The sequence below is a fragment of the Dasypus novemcinctus genome, chromosome 1 (genome assembly GCF_030445035.2).
Source record: "Dasypus novemcinctus isolate mDasNov1 chromosome 1, mDasNov1.1.hap2, whole genome shotgun sequence".
In the NCBI taxonomy this organism is placed as follows: Eukaryota; Metazoa; Chordata; class Mammalia; order Cingulata; family Dasypodidae; genus Dasypus; species Dasypus novemcinctus.
In genome coordinates this window covers 200,081,317-200,101,960 of record NC_080673.1, presented here as the reverse complement: position 1 = coordinate 200,101,960, position 20,644 = coordinate 200,081,317, and the positions used below count along the sequence as shown (strand labels likewise).

At 49.0% G+C, this 20,644-nt stretch overlaps 1 protein-coding gene across 2 annotated transcripts in view; it reads right to left on the bottom strand.

Moving 5' to 3' along the window:
* The window catches only part of SLC2A9 (solute carrier family 2 member 9), a 274,455-nt gene that overhangs the window by 195,344 nt on the left and 58,467 nt on the right, over positions 1-20,644 (bottom strand). The window contains exons 1-2 of one of the 2 annotated variants that reach the window (XM_058301081.2): positions 12,617-12,856; positions 11,047-11,145 (exon numbers count right to left, since the gene is read on the bottom strand). In XM_058301081.2, the coding sequence (XP_058157064.1) occupies positions 11,047-11,145; positions 12,617-12,754 (237 nt within the window). In that variant the 5' untranslated portion in view covers positions 12,755-12,856. Of the gene's footprint in view, positions 1-11,046; positions 11,146-12,616; positions 12,857-17,877; positions 17,980-20,644 lie in introns of those variants that run through there. The other variant, XM_023587389.3, reaches the window with a different exon arrangement.

The window sequence follows — 20,644 nt, the reverse complement described above, 5'->3', positions numbered from 1 at the left end:
ACACCCTTGGTCTCCTTGCAAGGAGAGTCCCTCGTTACCAGGCTTGCTGCAATCACCACTTTCCTGACATTAATGCGAGGAAATGAAAAGAATGCCGACTGCGAGGGAGTTTTCTCTTTCCCTTTGTGTTGCGCTGCACTTGGGAGCCTGGTGCGGAGAGAGAGGGCTTTCACACCACTCACTACCGGGGGTTGCTTTGGGAATCTCTGCAGAACTCTCTTATTTCAGTTTTGGGAAACAGCAGAACAGAAGCCTCTACAGAAAGCTGGAGAAGGCGGGAGACTTGCGGCATGGCCTGTGCCTCTGCAGAAATGCATCTCTCAACAGCTCCTGAAAGCTGGTTTCAAAGCGATGCCTTTAAGGAAGAAATGTTTGTCTTCTCTAGGTATGAATTCAGCCAGGCTGAAAGACCACGCAATAGCTGAGGCCGGAAGATGGAGGCTGTTCAGTCCAGCCACTGAACAAGCATTCGATGGGTTTGAGATTCATGAACCTAAGATATGCAAACACATGAGTTACAGTATGTAAGACAGAACAGATGCTCCAATAAACGTTGCTGTCTTAAATTGAGTTCCCAGTCAGTGTCAGTAACTGTAGAAAACACAGGTAATAATAAAGCATAATAAAAAAATAATAAAAAATAATAGACAACCCAAAATTCCTATTTACAGTGTGCCACACTCTATTCAAAGATCTTGATACATGTGATCTTATTTTATCCCCATCAAAAACCTATGAGATGGGGGATATATTTTTTTTAATTTATTGATGTGAAATTCAAACTACGTAAAATTAGCTATTCTAAGTGAATAATTCAGGGGCATTTAGTACAGTCATAGTGTTGTAAAACCACAGCCCCTACCTACCTAGTTCCAAAACAGTTCCATCTCTCCAGAAGAAAACTCTAGACCCTTTAAGCAGTGTCTCCCCAGTCCCCCTCCCTGGAAACCACTAACCTGCTTTCTGTCTCAATAGACTTACCTATTCTGCCTACTTCATACAAATGGAATCATACAAACATGACCTTTATGTCTGGCTTTTCTCAGTTGGCCTAATGGTTTTGAGGTTCCTCTACATTACAGCAAATATCAGCACTTCATGCCATTTCATGGCTGAATAATATACCATTGTATAGTGTGATGGTTAATTTTAGGAGTCAACTTGGCTAGGTTTTGGTGTCCAGTTGTTTGGTTTAGCACTGGCCTGCTTGTTACTGTAAGGGTATTTCATGGGTGGGATTGGTCTCTACAACAAGTTGATTGTATCTACCATCAACAAAGGAGATTGACTTCAACAATGTGTCCAGTCTCCTCATCTAGTCCACTGGAGGCCTTAATAGCCATAACTGAGGATTTCGGAGTTTGGAAGAAAAAGTTCTGCCTTAACCTTCACATTGGTTTACCAATCAGCTTGCCATGGGGAATTTGGACTAAGGACTTCAGCATCACTTTTATGGGAGTTTCCAATTGGCATGCTGCCCTACAGAGTTTGGACTTAGCAGCCCACATAGTTGTACAAGCCAATTCCTTGCAATAAATCCCTTAATATACCCAGTTGGTTCTGTTTCTCTGGAGAACACACCACAATTTATTTTTCATGCTATTTTTGACTTCTCTTTTTGACATATGAGGACCCTAAAGCACAGAGAGATCAAGGCATTTTTCCCAGATTGCACTGTGGGCAGGTGGTATAGCCAGGATTCAAACCAAGGCAGTGTGACCCCAGAGATCATCTCACAATCACTACACTTTTCTAGCTCTCAGTGTAGAAAATACAAAGATGATCAAATCAAATACCTCTGCTACATACTGAGACTCTGTACTAAGGAGAAAGAAATGCATATTGGCAGACTGCTAACTATATACCAGATATTTGTGGACTTCATCTAAATTAATCCTTGTAGCCATTCTGTGACGTTTCATTACCAGCTGTGAACTCTGGAGTTGAAAGACACATCCCTAAGCCATACAGTATGAGACATTGCAGAGTTCAGATCTTAATTTCTGCTAGTACATGACAGCCCACTAGTGCTCATAGCCTCTGTGCTCTCCTCCTCTTCCTGCCACACCTCCTGACCACATTTCCCAGTTCCCTGCATCTGGATGGGGTCATGGAATTTCTCATCCAAGGAATGTTAGCAGAAGTGATGTGTGTCACCTCTACCAAGGTAATAAGTGTGTGTTTGTGTGGGGGGTGTATATGGGAACCTCTTATATTTTTTAATGTAACATTATTTGTGATCTATGTATCTTTTTTAAAAAAAGACAATTAAAAAAATAGAAATAGAAAAAAAAAGAGTGGGTGTGTTTTCTCCATGCTCACTTCCTTTCTTTGCCAGCTGGCCATTTGCAGAACAACTAGCAAAAGATGCCAAAGCTCTAGGGAGTGGTAGAACCACTCAACCAAAGTATCCTGGGTCCCTGAATGCCTGTGCAAAGCAGAGAACCCCTGCTCACCTCTATCAGAGAGTGGTATGAATGAGAAAGGAGCTTTCATCATGTTAAGCCAGATTTAGGAGTTGCTTATTACAGCAGCTAGTTTACCCAAAAACAGACCCCAAAGAACAGGCCGTGATAACTGCTATGACATGAGGCTTCTCAAAGCAGGGAAGATTTAGATAAAGTCAAGAAAGGTGAGTAGGGTTTGGAGAAGTGGGTCTTCAAATAGTTTTCCTTAAATGTTTTCAGGAAACTTGCAAGATTCTATTCAAAGAAAGCATTCTGCAGTAAAATAAAGTTTTAAGATCATGGCACTGACTAATCTCTAGAGCATCTCATTCATATAGTTCATGTTTTGCTTTTGCAGAAGGGGCTCATTCCTGTGTCAATTTTCTATGTAAACTTACCTCTGTGCTTCCTATTTCCCAGGTTCCCATCCCATCATCTAGATGCAAGTTCTACCACCCCCTGTCTTCAAGGAGCTTAAAATCTAGTGGAGACAAGAGTCAACTAAACAGTGGTTCTTAACAAGAGGTCTGTGAGCTTGAATTGAAATTCTTAAAAACATTATTCTTGTGGGGACGTGTTGGTGTGGGTGTGATGTATTTATTAAATAGTATACAGTACAGTGTGGACTTAGTAAGGGGTCCATGGTTTGACCTGACTGCAAAGGGGTCCATGGAACAAAACAAGAACCCCTGCACTAGAACATGAGTGAAAAGTGCTGTGAGAGCAGGACCCCAAGATGGGCTGCAAGAGCACAGACACCTAATCCAGATTGGGGAGACAAGAAGGACAGGTGGGGGTGGGCCAAGTTGGATGATTCTAGAGATGAAGCAGAATTCTCAAAGGCAGAGAGGCTGTAAACCACATGATACTATAGAAGAATTAGAAATGATTCAGCTAGGTCAAAGCCTGGCCCAATAGCAAGAGAAAAGGGGGGAGAACTAGGTAGGGCCAGATCCCAACCGACCTTGACTGCCCACCTAAGACGTCTTCATTTAACTCTGTGGGCACTAGGGAGCGACTGGAAGGTTGGTTTGAGCAGGGAAGTGGCAGCTCTAATTTGAGGTTTAGAAAGTTCCCTGTGGGTGCAGCATGGAAGCTACTTCAGAGTTTCAATGGGAGCAGCTGCATTGGTCAGAAGATGCCTGCAATTGTCCAGGTGAGAGATGACGCACCTGTGAGGATAGTTTTTATGACTCCATCGAGGAGCTTTTATATCATGACTTACTGACTAGGGCTCAGACTGCAAAGTGGTGAACAAGAACCTACTGGGCTCAAGGAAAGGGGGCTTACCTTAGTTTGCCAACTTGCTATTACAAATACCACAGACTGGTTTTGGTTAAACCATAGAAAGTTATTGGCTCATGGTTTTTTGAGGCTAAAAGTAGCCCAGATTTAGCAAGGCTTGCTTTCTTTCAGAGCCTGTAGCCTTCTGGTGCCAGCTCTGACAACGCTTGGGTGGTACCTCTGCCTGCTGCCACATGGCAATGTCTTCTTTCTTCCCTTCTTTTCCTGGCTTTCTTTTTAAGGCCTCTAGTAGTCTGGATTAAGAGCTACCCTTGTTCAGTTGGCCACACCTTAACCATTAAAAGTAACATCTGTAAGTGGTCCTATTTGCAATGAGTTCACTCCCACAGGAATAAGGATTAAGATCAAGAATCTGTCTCCATTGATGTACATAACTGAATCTACAGCAGGGCTGAGGGAAAAGTCAAGAATCCCAGTTTCAAGACTTGCTTGCACTTTAAACTCTTCTGTGGCCTTCGTCAAGTGGCTCTGTCTCCCCGGGCATAGCCTCGATGGTGAAAGGTCCTGGGAACCCACTTCATTTGACTCTCAGCTCTGCCATTTCTCTGCTGGGTGAAGTTACTTACCCTCTCTATGCCTCAGGTTCCTCATCTGCGCAATCATTTCCTTCCTCAAAGAATTATTGGGAGGAATTAAGGCAAACATGAATAGAAGAAACAGTACCAGGTCCATATAAAATTTGGAAATTGAGGTGATTAGTGGTCATGGTGGTATTGATATCATTATTTCCATATCTGTAAATTAAGAGGCTTGGATGTGTTTCTTTCTCAGGTCTATGAATCCGATAATAATGTATCAATATCTTCCCAGTCAAGAATTCAGGGTCCAAGCTTCTGACAACAAATTAAACTCTACAATTCACAGCCAGTGAGGCTATCTTAGAATACCTCCAAATGAAGACAGGAAATTGCCAGAAAACAGGAGGTAAATTACCTTGTAGCCTGTTTTATGACATAAATGTGCCTTCCTGATTCACACAGAACCTGTCATGAGTTCATCTACAATTATCCTCAGGAGTGCTGTAAAAAATACACTTAAACAGAAAACTTGTGTTGGTGGGCCAGAGTATATACACTGTTGCGTAATAGAGTGACCCATTCCCATAACACCGTCAAGATTTGTAAATACCATCCTCCCTAGTTGTGATGGTTTGGAACTGCATGGACCCAGGAAAAACATGTCCTTAAATCTAATCCATCGTATGAAGGACATTTGATGAGACTACTTCAGCTAAGGTGAGGCCCACCTCAATCAGGATGGGTCTTAATTCTCTTACTAGAGTTCTTTATGAGAGAATGAAATTCACACACAGGGAGGGAAAGCCATGGAAGCAAGAAGCTAAAATCAACAAAACCTGGAAGAGCAGGGAGAGACCAGCAGACCTACCATGTGCCTTGCCATGTGGCAGAGGAACCAAGGGTGGCAGGCAGGTGTTCTTCAAGAAGAAAGCATTGCCTTGATGATCCCTGGATTTGGACATTTTCCTGGCCTCAATAAATCTCCGTTGTTTAAGTTGGCCCATTTCATGGTATTTGCTTTGAGCAGCCTGGAAAACTAAAGCACTACTGAATACACTGGGTCAGGTGTCCTTACAAAAGTGGCCTCCACTAGACCAGGCAGGACTGCAGAAGGACAAAGGTTCACAAGCCCAGCATGCCACCTAATGTTGCCTGACTGTCAATGCTAAGCCCGCCTCCCCCACCCTCTGTGCCAAAAAGAATTAACACAGCAGGTCATAGACTGTGATTCTTAGAAAGCTGCGCTTACAAGGCCAGCTCCTGGCTGGTGTATTAGTCAGCCAAAGAGGTACTGATGCAAATATCAGAAATCTGTTGCCTTTTATAGAGGATATTTACTTGGGGTAGCAGATTACAGTTACCAGGCCATAAAGTGTAAGTTACTTCCCTCACCGTAGTCTGTTGTCATGTGTTGGCACAAGATGGCTCCCAACGTGTGCAAGGGTTCAGCCTTCCTCTTCCTCTTAAGGCTCCATGGTCCCAGTTTCTTCCAATATCACCTATAGGCTGGGATAAGTCTCCTCTCTTTCCCAGGCTCATTTTTCTCCAGGCTCAGCTGCTCTGCTCTCTCCTCCAGGCCAGCTGTACACTATCAGGTGATAGGTTCATCTCTCTTCCTGGGGCCTCTGCTGTGTCTCATGGAGCCTTCTATCTTTCCTCACGTACCTGCTTCTCTGTGTTCTTCTCCCGTGTGTTTACTTCCTGGGGCTCCAGCTCAAAACTCCAAACTCTATCCTCTGCCATGTCTTTTCTCTGTGAGTCCCCGCCCACCACATCCTACCGACATGGCCCAATCAAAGCCCTGATCATAACTTAATCATGCCCAGAGGAACAGACCAGTTCACAAACATAATCCAATATCTATTTTTGGGATTTATAAACAAACCAAACTGCCACAGCTGGTGTCTGTGAACCTGGATTTCAGGAGATTCCCACCACTGCCTAACTGCTCAGGGGTTTAACTGTGCTTATACTGTTTGTGCAAACACTGCTTTCCTTCCAGGAGTCTAGAACATAGGTACGTGCCAGGCAGAGGATGCCTACGTTAACCACCCCCCAGTAAGAGCCCTGGGCACTGAGTGTCTAATGAGCTTCCCTGGTAGATGACATTTCCCACGTGTTGTCACAGCTCACTGCTGGAGGAATTCAGTGTGTCGCGTGTGATTCCACTGGGAGATCACTCTTGGAAGCTTGCTTGTGCCTGGCCTGCCCTGGCCTTCATACCATCAGCCTCTTTCCTTCACTGGTTTTGCTTTGTATCCTCTCACTGTAATAAACCCTAGCTGTGAGTGTGACTATGTGCTGGGTCCCGTGGGTTCTGCTAGTGAATCATCAGACCTGGAGGTGGTCTTGGGGACCCCAGACACATACCTCCCGTGTCATGAGGAAAATGCCCATCAAATGCTCCCGTTTGACTTGACCTGACTTGATGCTCAACCTTCACATTTGTGGTCGCGGTTTTCTCCCTCATGTGTGATTCCCGTGGATGGGTTGGCTGGCTGACGGGCTAGGAAAGAGGCCTCTGTACTTTTCAACACCAAAAATATTTTTCTACCACAGCTGGATTCCAGAATGAAAATGGAACACAATGAAAAAGATCACATCCATTGCAAGCAATAGCCAAATGAGCAAGATTTTCAGAACCTCTGGGATTTCCCCCTCCACTGTCTGCAATGGGGAACCAGCCTGCCCCACTGGGGTTCAATTATATAGAACAAGAAGAAAGTTTCATTTTCTATTTGGCCCCAGCCAGGAGCAGAGAATTGAGTGCACTCCCAATACCTATCTTATCCAACTAAAATTAGTTCTGCCTGGACCCTTCTTTTGAGAGATTGTGTGGCTGTGTTTAGAGTGGGGCAGTGCCTTCGAGCAGACCTGTTATTTGCCCTGAGATAACACTTTCCGCTCCTCTCTGCATGTCCTCTGGGTGGCTGGAGTGAAGAGGGCACGTGTTTTCTTTGCTGGTCAAATTGCTCATGGTTGCTTAAAAAACAGTCTGAATGATTGTGATTAGTAATCGAAGAAAATGTGGCATTGGTGTGGAGAAAGTGGCCATGGTGGCTGCTGGGGGTAGGGAGTGGGAGGAAGAGATGTGATGTGGGGGCATTTTCGGGGTTTGGAGTTGTCCTGGGTGGTGCTGCAGGGACAGTTACTGGACATTGTATGTCCTCCCATGGCCCACTGGGTGGACTGTGGGAGAGTGAGGGCTATGGTGTGGACCATTGACCATGAGGTGCAGCAGTGCTCAGAGATGTATTCACCAAGAGCAATGAATGTCTCATGATGATGGAGGAGGTTGTTGTTATGGGGGGAGGAGTGGGGGAGGGGGTGGGGGGGTATATGGGGACCTCATTTTTTTTATTGTAACATTAAAAAAATAAAGACCAAAACAAAAACAAAAACAAAAACAAAACAACAGTCTGGAGGCAAGTGGGACTTCCAAAGGGCATTGGCTCCATCCTAAGTTCAGGATGGTGGTTCTGGGCCCCCATTCAAACAACACAGAAGCATCTTATAAAAAAGGAAAACTGGAAATGACCAAAGAAGCCCACACAGGAAGATGGCACCTCCACATGGTGCTGCCCGCACAGCTAACTCAAAGGCCTTGTGATGGAGGATTTTCAATAAGATGGAAATGATAACTGGAAAATGTGCTTACTAAAATTACTGCACTTAAGCAGCTCTGAAAATTCTAATATCTTTTCCAGATATCCAAGCTGAGCTGGTTTTCTAGTAACCTAATCCTGGTAGTTTAGCTCTGGTCTTCATTCCCGAAGGACGTTAAGCAGACCTCAGCTCTGCTTACCAGAAGAAGATAACATCTCAAAGCAAAAACCACAGAATGGCATCAGGGAGACCTTAGAGCCCAGGAAATTAGTTACCTCCTCCCCAAAAGGCTGAAGTTTGACATCCGGAATGGTCGGCTGAGGAAGGAATCACCGAGATGCTGCACATAGGAGCTTGCACACGAATATCGAAATCTAAACTGTGGTTGACAAATCACTGAAAACAGGACACCAGGAATAAGTTTTGGGTGTTTGCAGCAGCATCAGATTGAGAAACTTGTCTGTGCCCTCCTCACAAGACCCTGGAAAGATCCAACATTATTGCTGACCTGGCAAGACTATATTGGTGCCATCACTTGGTTTTCTACCCCCTTTCCTTTACCTAAGTATCTTTAAAAAAAAAAAAAAAGGCAATTAAATAAAAAAATTTAAAAAGATGAAATAAAGACATGTTAAGAAAAATGAAAAAAAAAAAAAAAAAGAAAGAAAAAAGGAAAAGAAATGGCATCGGGAGCCCATTCAGGAGGTTACTCCTTTGCAAGTCTCAGCCAGATATCACAAACTGCCCAGGTACCCAAAACAAAAAGCAACAATGTTTCTGGGACCTCTGGACACCAGGAACCAACAAGACAAAGAAACCAGTACAATCGTCTAACTGAAGGACAGTTGGAAAGCCCCAAATATGCACCAATCATTATGCTTGACAAACAACCGACGTAATCTTTTCTTTAAAAACCCTTGCTTGGAAACCCCAAGATGAGACACAGTTTGGCTTACTACCTGAATCTGCACTCTCCGAATTGCAATTCTCGGTCCCCCAACATGCTTTTGTTGCCATGCACTCCCTCTGTAACTTCTCAGTTGACAATCTTCAGAATCCAGCCTGCTGCCCTTTGACTGAACCTCCAAGCATGAACCCCTGAACCTCGGCCAGGAAATGTGCAAACGGACACTGGGCTTCACTCTCTGTTCTTGGAATCAGCCACCAACTCTCCCTCCCACCCCATCTGGCCCTCTTATTTCTAGGTCCACTCCCTCCTCCTGTTCACCACACTCGCTTCTGAGCAGCCCCGGGACTCTTAGAGACCCTTCTCCACGCCCACCCCTGCGGTCTCAGGCCCACTACAGTGTGCTCGTGGGCTCATCCAGCAGCCCCGGGAACTGCACGGGTCCTGGGCCAGGGTGGTGTCTCACCACACCTTCCTCTCAGGCCCCAGCCCCTTTGACTTGGTCTCCTATCTTTGTCAGGATCCCTTTGCTCCACCCTGGCCCAGACTTTGCATTGTTTAGAACACTGCTTCTAGAATCTTCAGTAGGCTCTCTGGTCAATATCCTTGAGCAAGAGGACCTTTGACTCCTGCTCTGCCCTGGGACCATCACCCCACCCAGGTTGGCATCAGTCTGGCCTGCCCAAGGGAGGGGAACACCGAGGCTCCCAGGGAACAGTCCTTAGAGCTCATCAACCCCCGTTCCATCCCCATGATGTCTCCCTCCAGCCCTTGCTTGGCTCCCAGCAGGGTCCAGACACTGGGGACCCACAATCACCAAAAGGCCATCTCTCACTCCAACTCAGGCAATTATTCTAGAAGTACTAATATAACCAGGTTCTCCTACTAAAGGTCAAAGCTTAAAATCTGAGGCCACTTGCAGGTTTCCGATTAGTACCTTCAGCCAACAGGCATAACTGCTTGAAAACTCTGGCAATTATCACATTATATTTTACTGGTATGCAGATTAGTCCAGGATTCAGCTCAGCCATATGCAAGGGCCTCGGGATGCTTTAGATGGGTAGGCACCAGGTGGGTAGCTATGACCATGCCAATTGGAATTAAACAGAAGGGACAAATTAAACAGACATACAGCAGTAAATGAAAGAAGAGAGAAGAACATCAGGGCACGTAAGGTTTACTTCCCTTTAGCTCCTGCCTTTATGTTCCCGCAAACACATCCTGTATTACAACCACATCAAGCTACAATTAGCTGCTGAAACGAAGGACGAGGTTGATGGGCTTCTGACAACACAGGACTGAGAAACTGCAGACCTTCCTCCCAAGTCCCCTGGCATCAATTGTTTTTGTTTTCTTTTTACTTGTTTTTCTTCTCAACAACCCCTTTCCTTTTTTTTTTTCCCTATAAAAAGCCTAGCTTCCATTTTTCACTTTGAAGGTTCCCCCGTTCCTTGCTCGCACACTCGCTATAAATCACCTTCTCATTGAGAGACAAGCTGCTCCTTTGTGGTGACAGGCTGAGCCGGCCCTTCTGTTGGGAATAGCTGTGCTAGCAGTAACACTACCTGCACAACCGCTTTATCTCTATCTCAGGCCTTGATACCTGCTCGGGCCATTGCCCCCACCTTCAAGATCCAGCTCAGGCAATGCCTCCTCCAGGAAGCCTTCCCTCACACACCTCCATCCCAAGGGCAGAGGTGGGGCAAAGTGGAAGTTTGCCCCCACTGGTATGGTGTAGCCCCTGAGCCCCGTAGCCTAGGTAGGGGGCAACCAAGCCTTCAGCTGCAAACCAGCAGGATGGCGTTAAGAAGATTCTAGGGGAATTGCACCTAGTAAGCCGATTTCAGACTAAAACAAAAGCCGACAATGAGTCTCATCCAACAGGTTGTGACCCAAAGCTATAAAAACCACAGAGAGCAAATCAAGCAAATGTATTCATTTCTACACATAACGCCCCTCCGCGCCTCTCGATCCCGGTAGGACAGACTCGGGGCTCCTGGCCCTGGCATTCAAGGCCCTCGGGAAGTCCCATCTCCTGCCTCCTGATGCTCTCCCGGAATACCCACGCTGCAATCACGGTCCGTCTCTGTCCCTGCCATCTCCTCCTCGAGGGTGGGGCTGCGCCTCCCCGCGGGGCGTGCCCGTCCGAGCACCTGCCTGCTCTCTCCGCTTTTCGCCGGGAGCGGTCCCCGGCCGGTGCCCGCGCCTTCCGCGTCGCCGCAGCGCCCTCTGCGGGCGGGTCGCGCGGCCGCGGGGCACTCACCGGAGTGGGGGCGTTCACCACGGAGAGGTTGTAGCCGTACAGGAAGGAGGAGCCGAAGGCGCCCACCAGGGAGGCCACGACGAGCGAGCAGGACCAGGCCTGGGAAAGGAGAGGAAGCCGTCAGGCCTGGCGCTCGGGGGCTCTGCCACCGCGCCCTGGGCCCCGAGGGTGCAGCCTGGACCCTCCCGGCGGTGGGAGCAAGAGCGGAGTGAGGAGCGGGCTCGGAGCCTGCAGGCAGCTCCCCAGGGCCGCCTCCAGCGCCAGCCCGTGCCCCCGGTCCTGCGCGGCACCCCACGCCTTCCCGCCCGCCTGCGTGAGGCTGCATGCCGCGAGAAGGAGCCATGCACGGCCATTTCCAGTGAATGTGGCCAGTTTCTGACCCTCTTGGGGTAAAACTCAAAGCCAGACCAAGGTGCTGGCAGCAGCAGCCGGCAGTGTTGAGCAGGTGTGCCAGGCATGGTTCTAAGCACTTAAGTGTATTATCTCATTAAATCTTCAGAGCGATCCCGTTAGGTGTTTATCCTGGTTTTACAGGTGAGGAGGCAGAGGCGCAGAGCTGTTTCTTGGGGAATCTGACTCCTTCCGGCACCCACGCAGTCACCGGGCTGCCACACCGCCTCACCTGGCTGTGGCACAGTGGGGGTGAGACAGCTCACAGCGGCGCACACACACGCAGAAATCCGTGCGCGTGCCTGTACACAGGGGTGCGCAAAGATGCATACGGGCACGCATGCTCGTGCATAAACCCTGCACGTGCACACACGCTCACCATGCACACGCACGCACATGCACGCATGCACATGCGTGCCAGCATACACTGTCGAAGGCTGAGGCGTAAGTCTGCAGGCCCTTCCGAGCATCTCAGAACTAGGAGCGCCAGACAGAGAGATTCAGGACTTGCCCCAAAGGGCAAGGCTCGGCCTCAATGTCATCCTGCCCAGTGGTGGGATCCAGGGATGGCCACAGCCACGCCAGGGAGATGGGCAGAAGCAGCCGTGTGCCTTGACAAAGGCTGACCAGTTGGCCCGGGCCAGAGGCCCCAGTGGTTCACCTCCCGGGCTGGCCTGGGGAAGGAGGGCCACTCACAGGAGAGCCCCGGGGCTCCTGGAAGGTGCTTTCTCTGCCATCATTGAATGAGTGAGGGGGTGTCTCCTAGGGGCGAGGCCCCAAAGCCCGGCAGATACCGCGGTGACCAAGGCGGGCCAGGTCCCCCAGGCCAGGCTGCCTGTCCTGGCGCCCGCGGTGAGGACAGAAGGGGGCATCCTGAGCACGTGCCAGGCAGGTTCCGCCGCGGTCTCCTGACATCCGCACAGCCCCCGTACTCTAAGAAGATGCTGCTGGTCCCCAAGAAACCGGGGCTTGGAGACCTGGGGCCACATGGCTCAAGGACACACAGAGGAGGAAGGCGGGGTTCAAACTCAGGCCTCCCCGAACCCAAGCCGGCGGCCTTCGGGCTGCAAGCGGCTGCCAGGCGCGGGGCCAGGGCCGGGCTGAGCCTGCCGTCACCTGGCCGCCACCCACGCCGGCGCGTCCGGCCCTCCGCCGTCAAGGGGCCGCACTGCGCGTTTACCTTGCTCTTCCTCCCGCCTGGCCTCCCGCTCCTCGGGCGCTCCCCCTCGGGCGGCTGCCCCCCCGGCCCTGAAGCCCCCAGGACGCCCGGGCGGCGCGTGCCGGGCAGGAGAGCCGAGCTCACGTCCCCGGGATCCATGCTTCATTCCCGAGGCCCGGCTCTGCGGGCGCGCCGGGAACCCTGGACTCTGCCAGGACTCGAGGAGGCAGAGTCCACGGGAGCGGGCCGGCTACGCCTGCAAAGGAAGTGTGGCAATTTTATCCTGTCCAAGGAGGAAACGGGGCAGCGTTTTTTCTTCCTGGCTCCCAAATCATGACAGCCACTGTCCCGTCGGGAATCACAACCCGGGCTGTGAATTTTTTCCTTTGGCTTCTTTGTATTATCTTTTTTGTGGTAGTGGTTCTTTTTTTTTTTTTTTTATGGTCTATTTTTTTAAAGATAAATAGATCACACAAAACGTTACATTAAAAAACATAAGAGGCTCCCATATACCTCACTCCCACCCCTCACCCCCGCTCCTCCACACCAACATCCCCTTTCATCAGCGAGGCACATTCACTGCATTTGGTGAAAACACCCTGGAGCACTGCCACACCGCATGGAACATAGTTTACATTGTCGGTCACACTCTCCCCCAGTCCACCAGTGGGTTATGGCAGGATAAACAGTGTCCTGCATCTGTTTCTGCAATATAGTTGAGGACAACTCCAAGTCCCGAAAATGCCCCACATCACACCTCTTCCTCCCTCTCCCTGCCCTCAGCAACTCCCGTGACCACCGTCTCCACATCAGTGACACAATTTCTTCCATTGCTAGAGTCACAACAGTTCTATAGTAGAATACCAGCAAGTCCACTCCAGTCCATAATATATTATTCTGTATTATCTCCCCCCTGCCTTGCAGCTTTTTGCTTGCTGTCTGCTCTCTGTGTCCATCTGCTGTGCCTTCTTCTGTGTCTGTCTTTATTTTTTATTTATGCTCCCCCTGTGGCTCGCTTGTTGTCTGCTCTCTGTGTCCATTTGCTGTGCATTCTTCTGTGTCTATATTTATTTTTTATTTATCCCCCTTTCCCCGCCGTGGTTTGCTTGTTGTCTGCTCTCTGTGTCCATTCACTGTGCACTCTTCTGTGTTTTTGCTTTTCTCCCTTTTTGTTGTGTCACCCTGCTGAGTTGGCTCTCCGTGGCATTTGCGGGCTGGGCAGCACTCTGCGGTCCTGGCGGGTGAACCTGCCTTCACAAGGAGGCCCCAGGACGTGAACCTAGGGCCTCCCATATGGTAGACGGGAGCCCAGCTGATTGAGCCACAGCCGCTTCCCTGTATTATCTTTTAATGAGGTTGGCATGCATGGATGGAAGCCACTGGCATAAGCCCAGAGCAACTCCTGAATGGGACAGAACAGAACGGAAAGGTCGTGGACTCTACAGTAGAAGCCCGGGCTTCCAACTCTGCCTCTACCTCTTCTTAACTGTGTGGCCTTAGGCAAGTCACTGAACTTCTCTGAGCTACCACTTCTGCAACCACAAAAACAGCGATATTGGTCCCCGGCTTGATTGTTCTGCAGTTATTTTGAAGCTCAAGTATAAAGCGTGTGGCCCCATGCAGGGGCTTGGAAATGTACATGGACTGCCCTGCAGCTGTAGGAGAAATGAGGAGGCTGTGGGTTTGAAAGAAACAGAATTAGTGCTGGTCATGACTCTTTCCTGCTCTTTCAGTATGAACCAAGGACCAGCCTTGGGTGGGCTCTGGGAAAACAGGATGCAAGATCTCTCAGCAGCCCCCTGCCCCAGCCATCCCAGAATTAATTCGCGGCACTGCCAATTTACCCCACATGGCAGAGAAGTGACTTATATCGTGTCCAGGACAGGTGGCCTGGGCTGTTTGCCCCCAGAGATGGGGCTGGGGGGTTGGGGCAGTGCAGAGGCCAGGGCAGGGGCAGAAGGTGTGGGAGGGAATGGGAAACCACCTAGAGGACAAGGGCAGGCTGATGTCTGCACAAAAAAGGGACAGAGAAGCCGGCAAACTGGGTTGGATGGAAAGCACAGGCCTTGAAATAAAAGATACGGAGCGCTGCAGAAATGCCGGGTGTGTGGGATGTCAGATATGCATGAAAACATCTAGTCCTGTGATTGCCCGGCCATGGCAAAAAGACTGCTCAAAGCCAATGGGGCACCAAAATTTCCAGAGAAAAGCAACCCCCAATAATCAGGACAAGTATTTATAGAGCACATGAATCATTCAGTGCACTAATCATTCTGCATATTAGTCATTCGGGGATACCACTTGGAGACTGGCTATTTCTTGACCTGACTTTCAGCAAGTTGGGCTGCCTCATTGAGCTATGGGTCTAGAGCAGGAATCTGAGGTGGAAACAGGCAGGTACAGGGTGGCGTGCAATGGCTGAGGAGTCCCCCGGGAGAATGGGGAGGAAGTACCAAGCCAACTTGGGGCTGAATCACAGAGGACTTTCAGGAAGAGCTGACTCGTGAGCAGACTCTGAAAGGACGAGTAAGCCCAGAGGAACACGCAGGCAGAGAAGATGGTGGTGGGGGGGGGGAGGGCCTTGTGGAAAGGCCTTGGGGCCTGGGCACCCCGGGAATGTGAGGGGGGACATGAAGCCCTTTGGCGTGATTGGACCAGAGGAGGGAAGAGACAGCAGTATCCTGGATGTGGAGGGCCACCCCGTGCCACCCTGATGGGACCTTGCACATCGTCTCCGTTACTCCTCAGCCTCCTCGTCTGCAAGACTTCCTTAGCTCAGTGCTCCCACATGGTCCTCCCTGGTTCCTCCTTGTAGCAGTTTGATATGGTTATGAATTCCAAAAACAGATATCAGATTATGTTGGTAATCTGGTCTGTACCTGGGCATGGTTGAGTTTTGACTAGGGCTTTGATTGGGCCATGTCATTAGAGCGTTGAGTCCCCACCTCTTGGTGGGTGGGGACTCATAGATAAAAGGCATGACAGAGGACAGAGTTGGGGGGTTTTGATGTTGGAGTTTTGATATTGGAGTTTGATGCTGAAGCCTTAAGCTGGAGCCCCTGGAAGTAAGCACACAGAGGAAAGAGAAGCCAGCCCCAGGAAGAAAGGAATCTTGAACCCAGAGAGAAACAAGATCCTAGAAGGGAGGAACCCAGGAAGCCTGAACACTGGCAGGCATCGGCAGCCATCTTGCATGAAAATAGACTTTGGTGAGGGAAGTAACTTATGCTTTATAGCCTGGTATCTGTAAGCTCCTACCCCAAATAAACACCCTTTATAAAAACCAGCCAGTTTCTGGTATTTTGCATCAGCACCCCTTTGGCTGACTAATACACTCATCTTTCACTAGGCAGAGCTCACTAAGACTCAGAGGGCATCAGATGACCCTCTCCTCCCCTTGAAAAATGTTCCATGGTTCACCCAATGGAGTAGGAAACTGAAAAGCCACCAGAAGCCAGATGAGCACCACAATTTTGCAACCACAGCTGGATGTAAAGTACGAGGAGGGGTGGTGGACATTGCATGTGCTGGCCCTTGCTTGGGCGCTTCCTTCCAATTCAATGCCACTAAGCGTGTTTGTCCTTCCATACCCTCCATGGCCTTCTCCTCCAAGCCTCCCCTGGCCTCTCTCGCCCCTGCTCTGGGTACCACACACTGTCCAGGTCTGCCCCGGTCATCCACGTGTGTCTTCCCAGCTACCTCCCCAAGGGCAAGGATGTGTGTGTCCAAAGCCTCTTCGTATCCTCTGGGCTGTCTTCCTGCCTGGCCCAGGGAAGGGACCTGGCGGATCCGTCTGAAACTGAACTCCAGCTGGCCTCGGGATGGTTTGCTGAGGATGGAAAGTCAGCTTGGACAAGGTGAAACTTTTCCAGCAGGGAAGGGTCGGACAAAAAAGGGAGTTTTTGGTTGAATGTCATTTAAGCAGAATGTTTGAAGTGGCTCCTTTCCCTCTCTCATTACACCAAATGACCAGACGTGGAGCCTTCACTCCCCTAATAGAAGCAACAAGAAAAAGAGGTATTTTCCACTCAGAGGAATTCACTGTGCATCTGCCATGCCCCTGGTGGTCCGAGGCAGGTGGCTTCGCCTCTCCTTTAAGATGAGCCTGTCAGTTTCACACTGCCCTGACAACTGGGTAAACAGATGTGTTTGCTTTTATCCTGGTAAGTAAAGATGGGTGACAAATGTGGACATCTTTTTTCCCTGAGTCACAACTATCTCCAGCTCTTTGTAGGAGAGGCCATCAGAGCATCAGCGATCGAGATGGGCTGCACCTTGTGCTCACTTAGCCTGGGACACGTGACTTCATCCATCTCCGAGCCTCAATGTCTGGCCTGAGTAATGGGACTGATGATGCCTTGACTTCCCTGTGGCCAAATGGTACAGCTCTGTCAAGGTTGGGTGGAGTGGGCACGCTCGGACTGTTGGTATTTGAACATGGTTAAAAGGCACATTCCAGGAAGTGGATCTGGCTCAACTGACAGGGCATCCACCTACCACATGGGAGGTCCAGGGTTCAAACCCAGGGCCTCCTTGACTCATGTGGAGCTGGCCCACGCACAGTGCTGATGCGCGCAAGGAGTGCCATGACACGCAGGGGTGTCGCCCATGTAGGGGAGCCCCACGTGCCAGGAGTGCACCCCTCAAGGAGAGCCGCCCCACGTGAAAAAAGAGCAGCCTGCCCAGGAGTGGCGCTGCACACATGGAGAGCTGACGCAGCAAGGCGATGCATCAAAAAGAGACACAGATTCCCGGTGCCGCTGACAAGAATGCAAGCAGACACAGAACACACAGCGAATGGACACAGAGAGCAGACAATGGGAGGGGGAGGGGAAAGAAATCAATAAAAAATAAATCTTAAAAAAAAAAAGGCACATTCCAAGGAGTCCTGAGGACGGGGAGGGTATTTCCAGCTGCCCAGGACCTCATGGCCCAGGGGTCCCGGGTGGGTTTCACTGCATCCGTGATGACATCATCACCTTCAACCTCCACTGCCCCCTGGATGAGAACTGCTCTTGGGTGCAGAGACCCTCCCAAGCCCGAACTGTCCCCAGCGGAGCTCATCTGCCACATCATCAGCCGCCTGAGCCTCGCGCCTTAAACTCTACACTGCGCACACTCCTTACCGAGATAGCTTGCTTCCGGTCCCTCCTGACACTCCTCTCTGCCCGACCTCACCTTGACCTCCGCTGCCCCCGGGAGGAGCGAGGGACAGGGAGGAAGCAGGAGATTGCCCAGGGTCAACAGAACACTCAAAGCAGAGGGAGAGAAACAAGACTGACCGATTTCTTTTTCACCAAGTCGCTGTGTTTGTCATCTGCTGGGTCCTTTTCAATGACCTTCATGGTTTATTTTTCAGATTTTGGAGTGTTTTTCTTCTTTCCCTGAGAAATGGAAAAAAAAGAAGTCACTAGCTCCTTGCTTTCACAGCTGGGTAACAGGGAGACGGCCCAGGATGGCCTCGGACAGATTTGCTGCGAGGGGCCCCGGCAGGACCAGGCTGGGGGAAGGAGAGGCCCCCGCCGACCCCAGCCTCCCCAGGGACCTGGGCAAATCCCAGCCCCACTCTGGCTCGGGTTCCTCCACCTCTGAAATGGTGGGGTCAAACTAGGTCTGTGGTCCCCACGCTTGTGGCCTTGTTTGGTAAATACAGGCCCCTCCTCAGAAGATTCTCGTTCAGTAGGTAATTCTTATGATGGGGCCTATTTTAGAAACCCTGGAAGACATGTGCCTAAGATATGAAACGAAAAGCACTGAAATTAAAACTAGGGGAGCGGATGTGGCTCAAGGCGTTGAGTGCCTGCTTCCCACCTGGGTGGTCTGGGGTTTGGCCCCCCGTGCTGCCTTTAAAAAAACACAAAAAATCTAACAACATACAAACAAATGGAAAAACCAGCTCGGGAGCTGATGTGGCTCAAAGGTTGAGCACCGGCTTCCCACATATGAGGTCCAGGGTTCAATCCCTGCCCCCAATACCTCAAAAAAAAAAAAAGAAAAGAAAAAGAAATTAAAACTAAATGCCAGCGGACTTGGCCCTGTGGTTAGGGCGTCCGTCTACCACATGGGAGGTCCGCGGTTCAAACCCCGGGCCTCCTTGACCCGTGTGGGGCTGGCCCACATGCAGTGCTGATGTGCACAAGGAGTGCCCTGCCATGCAGCGGTGTCCCCCGCATAGGGGAGTCCCACGTGCAAGGAGTGCGCCCCCTAAGGAGAGCTGCCCAGCATGAAAGAAAGTGCAGCCTGCCCAGGAATGGCTTTGCACACACGGAGAGCTGACACAACAAGATGACACAACAAAAAGAAACAGAGATTCCCGTGCCACTGACAACTGAAAGGGACAAAGAAGATGCAGCAAATAGACAGAGAGAACAGACAACCGGGATGGGGGGGAAGGGGAGAGAAATAGAGAAATAAATAAATAAATAAATAGATCTTTTAAAAAAATAAAATAAAAATAAATGCCAATCTCACCTGTCATATAGGGAAAAAACTGTCAAAATTATAAGTAATTATTGAAATGACAGAAGTAGAAATTGTGCAGCTTTTCTGGAGGGCAGTTTGGAAATATGTTTCTAAGGTCATAGCAATATTCACACCCTTTGGCCCAACTCTTCCATTTATAAAAATTTATCCTAAAGCAGTAATAAGAATCCAAACAAAGATTTAAGTTCAAGATTTTTATTACAGCCTTTTTCATATTAGAAAAATGATATCTGCAATAGGGAAAAAAAAACCCAGCAGGGATGTTTAAATAAATTATGCTAGATCCAAATGATGGAAGCTCATGTAGTCTGTAAAAAACTTATGTTGAAAAGAGCATTTAATGCCATGGGAAAATGCACAAAATTTACTCTTACTTGACAAGAAAAGGAAGGTATATAAAAGAATATGCATTGGTCAATGTTAGTAACGTATGTGTTAATAGATGTACACTATTAAACAATAGATGGACTTAAATCATGTGTCTTTTAATTTAAAATTTAATTTAAAATGTAATGGTTCCACATTAAATTATTTATTCAGCAACTATTTTGAAGCCTCTATTATCCTAAGGTATGGAGATAGACCCTATCCCTGCCCTCATGGAGCTTCCTTGTAGGAGAGGAGACAATTTAGTAGAGCCTTTGGACTGCTCATGGGCCGACTGAAAACGAGTCGGCTGGCCCAGCATGCAATGGGAGAGCAGCAGGAGCTCAGGCTACAGAGGTGGGTCAAGGATACATCACGTATTTATGTGCGTAGAAAATAGACTAGCTGGAAATAACAAAGCCTTAATAGCAGTTATCGCTTGACAGAGGCACTTTAGCCATTTTTTAAAAACTTACACTTTTCTTTTCTATAGTTTTTGAATTTTTACTTCTCTAACTAGAAAAACAAGTTATTTCTATTGTTTTAAATTAAATATATATCTATCCATATATTTTCTAAGTACTTAAGCCCTTAAGGTTTTAAGTCACCAAAGAGAGATAAAATAATATTTGAATGCTCTGCTTCCTAAGACAGTAAACACAATTCTGGAAGAATACGCAGTTTGTCTAGAATGACGGGCTACAAAGTCATTTCAGGGGGCTCACAGGAATATTGGTTGGTGGGCAGCAAAGGCCAGCTCCTTAGCGTGACATCCACAGCCCTTCTGTGAGGGACCTCCTGTCTCAGCCCAGCACACACCTTGGGACACCCCAGCCCACCAGACCTCCATTTTCCCCAACAATGTGCATTCTTGGGGTTCTCTGCTCTGCTTAGGCACCCCTTGGCATAGAGCATTTTCCATCTTTCTCTGTCTTGCCTTCAAGACTCACCTCCTCTGGTTGTTCCTTCTGCATCCCGTAGCACATGCCCTTAACCCAGCAAGAAATGAGTTATACAGGCTGACTGGTGTTTGTCTGTGTCCTCATCCTTGCCTGTGACCTCCTCAAGCTTGAGCATCATTAACTGATTCATCTCTGTGTCATCAGAGTCTGATTAATGCCTGGCCAGAGAGGTGTCCGGGAAACAGAAAGGGTAGGGTGGAGTGGAAGATACAGGAAGAGATGAGACAGAATAGAATCA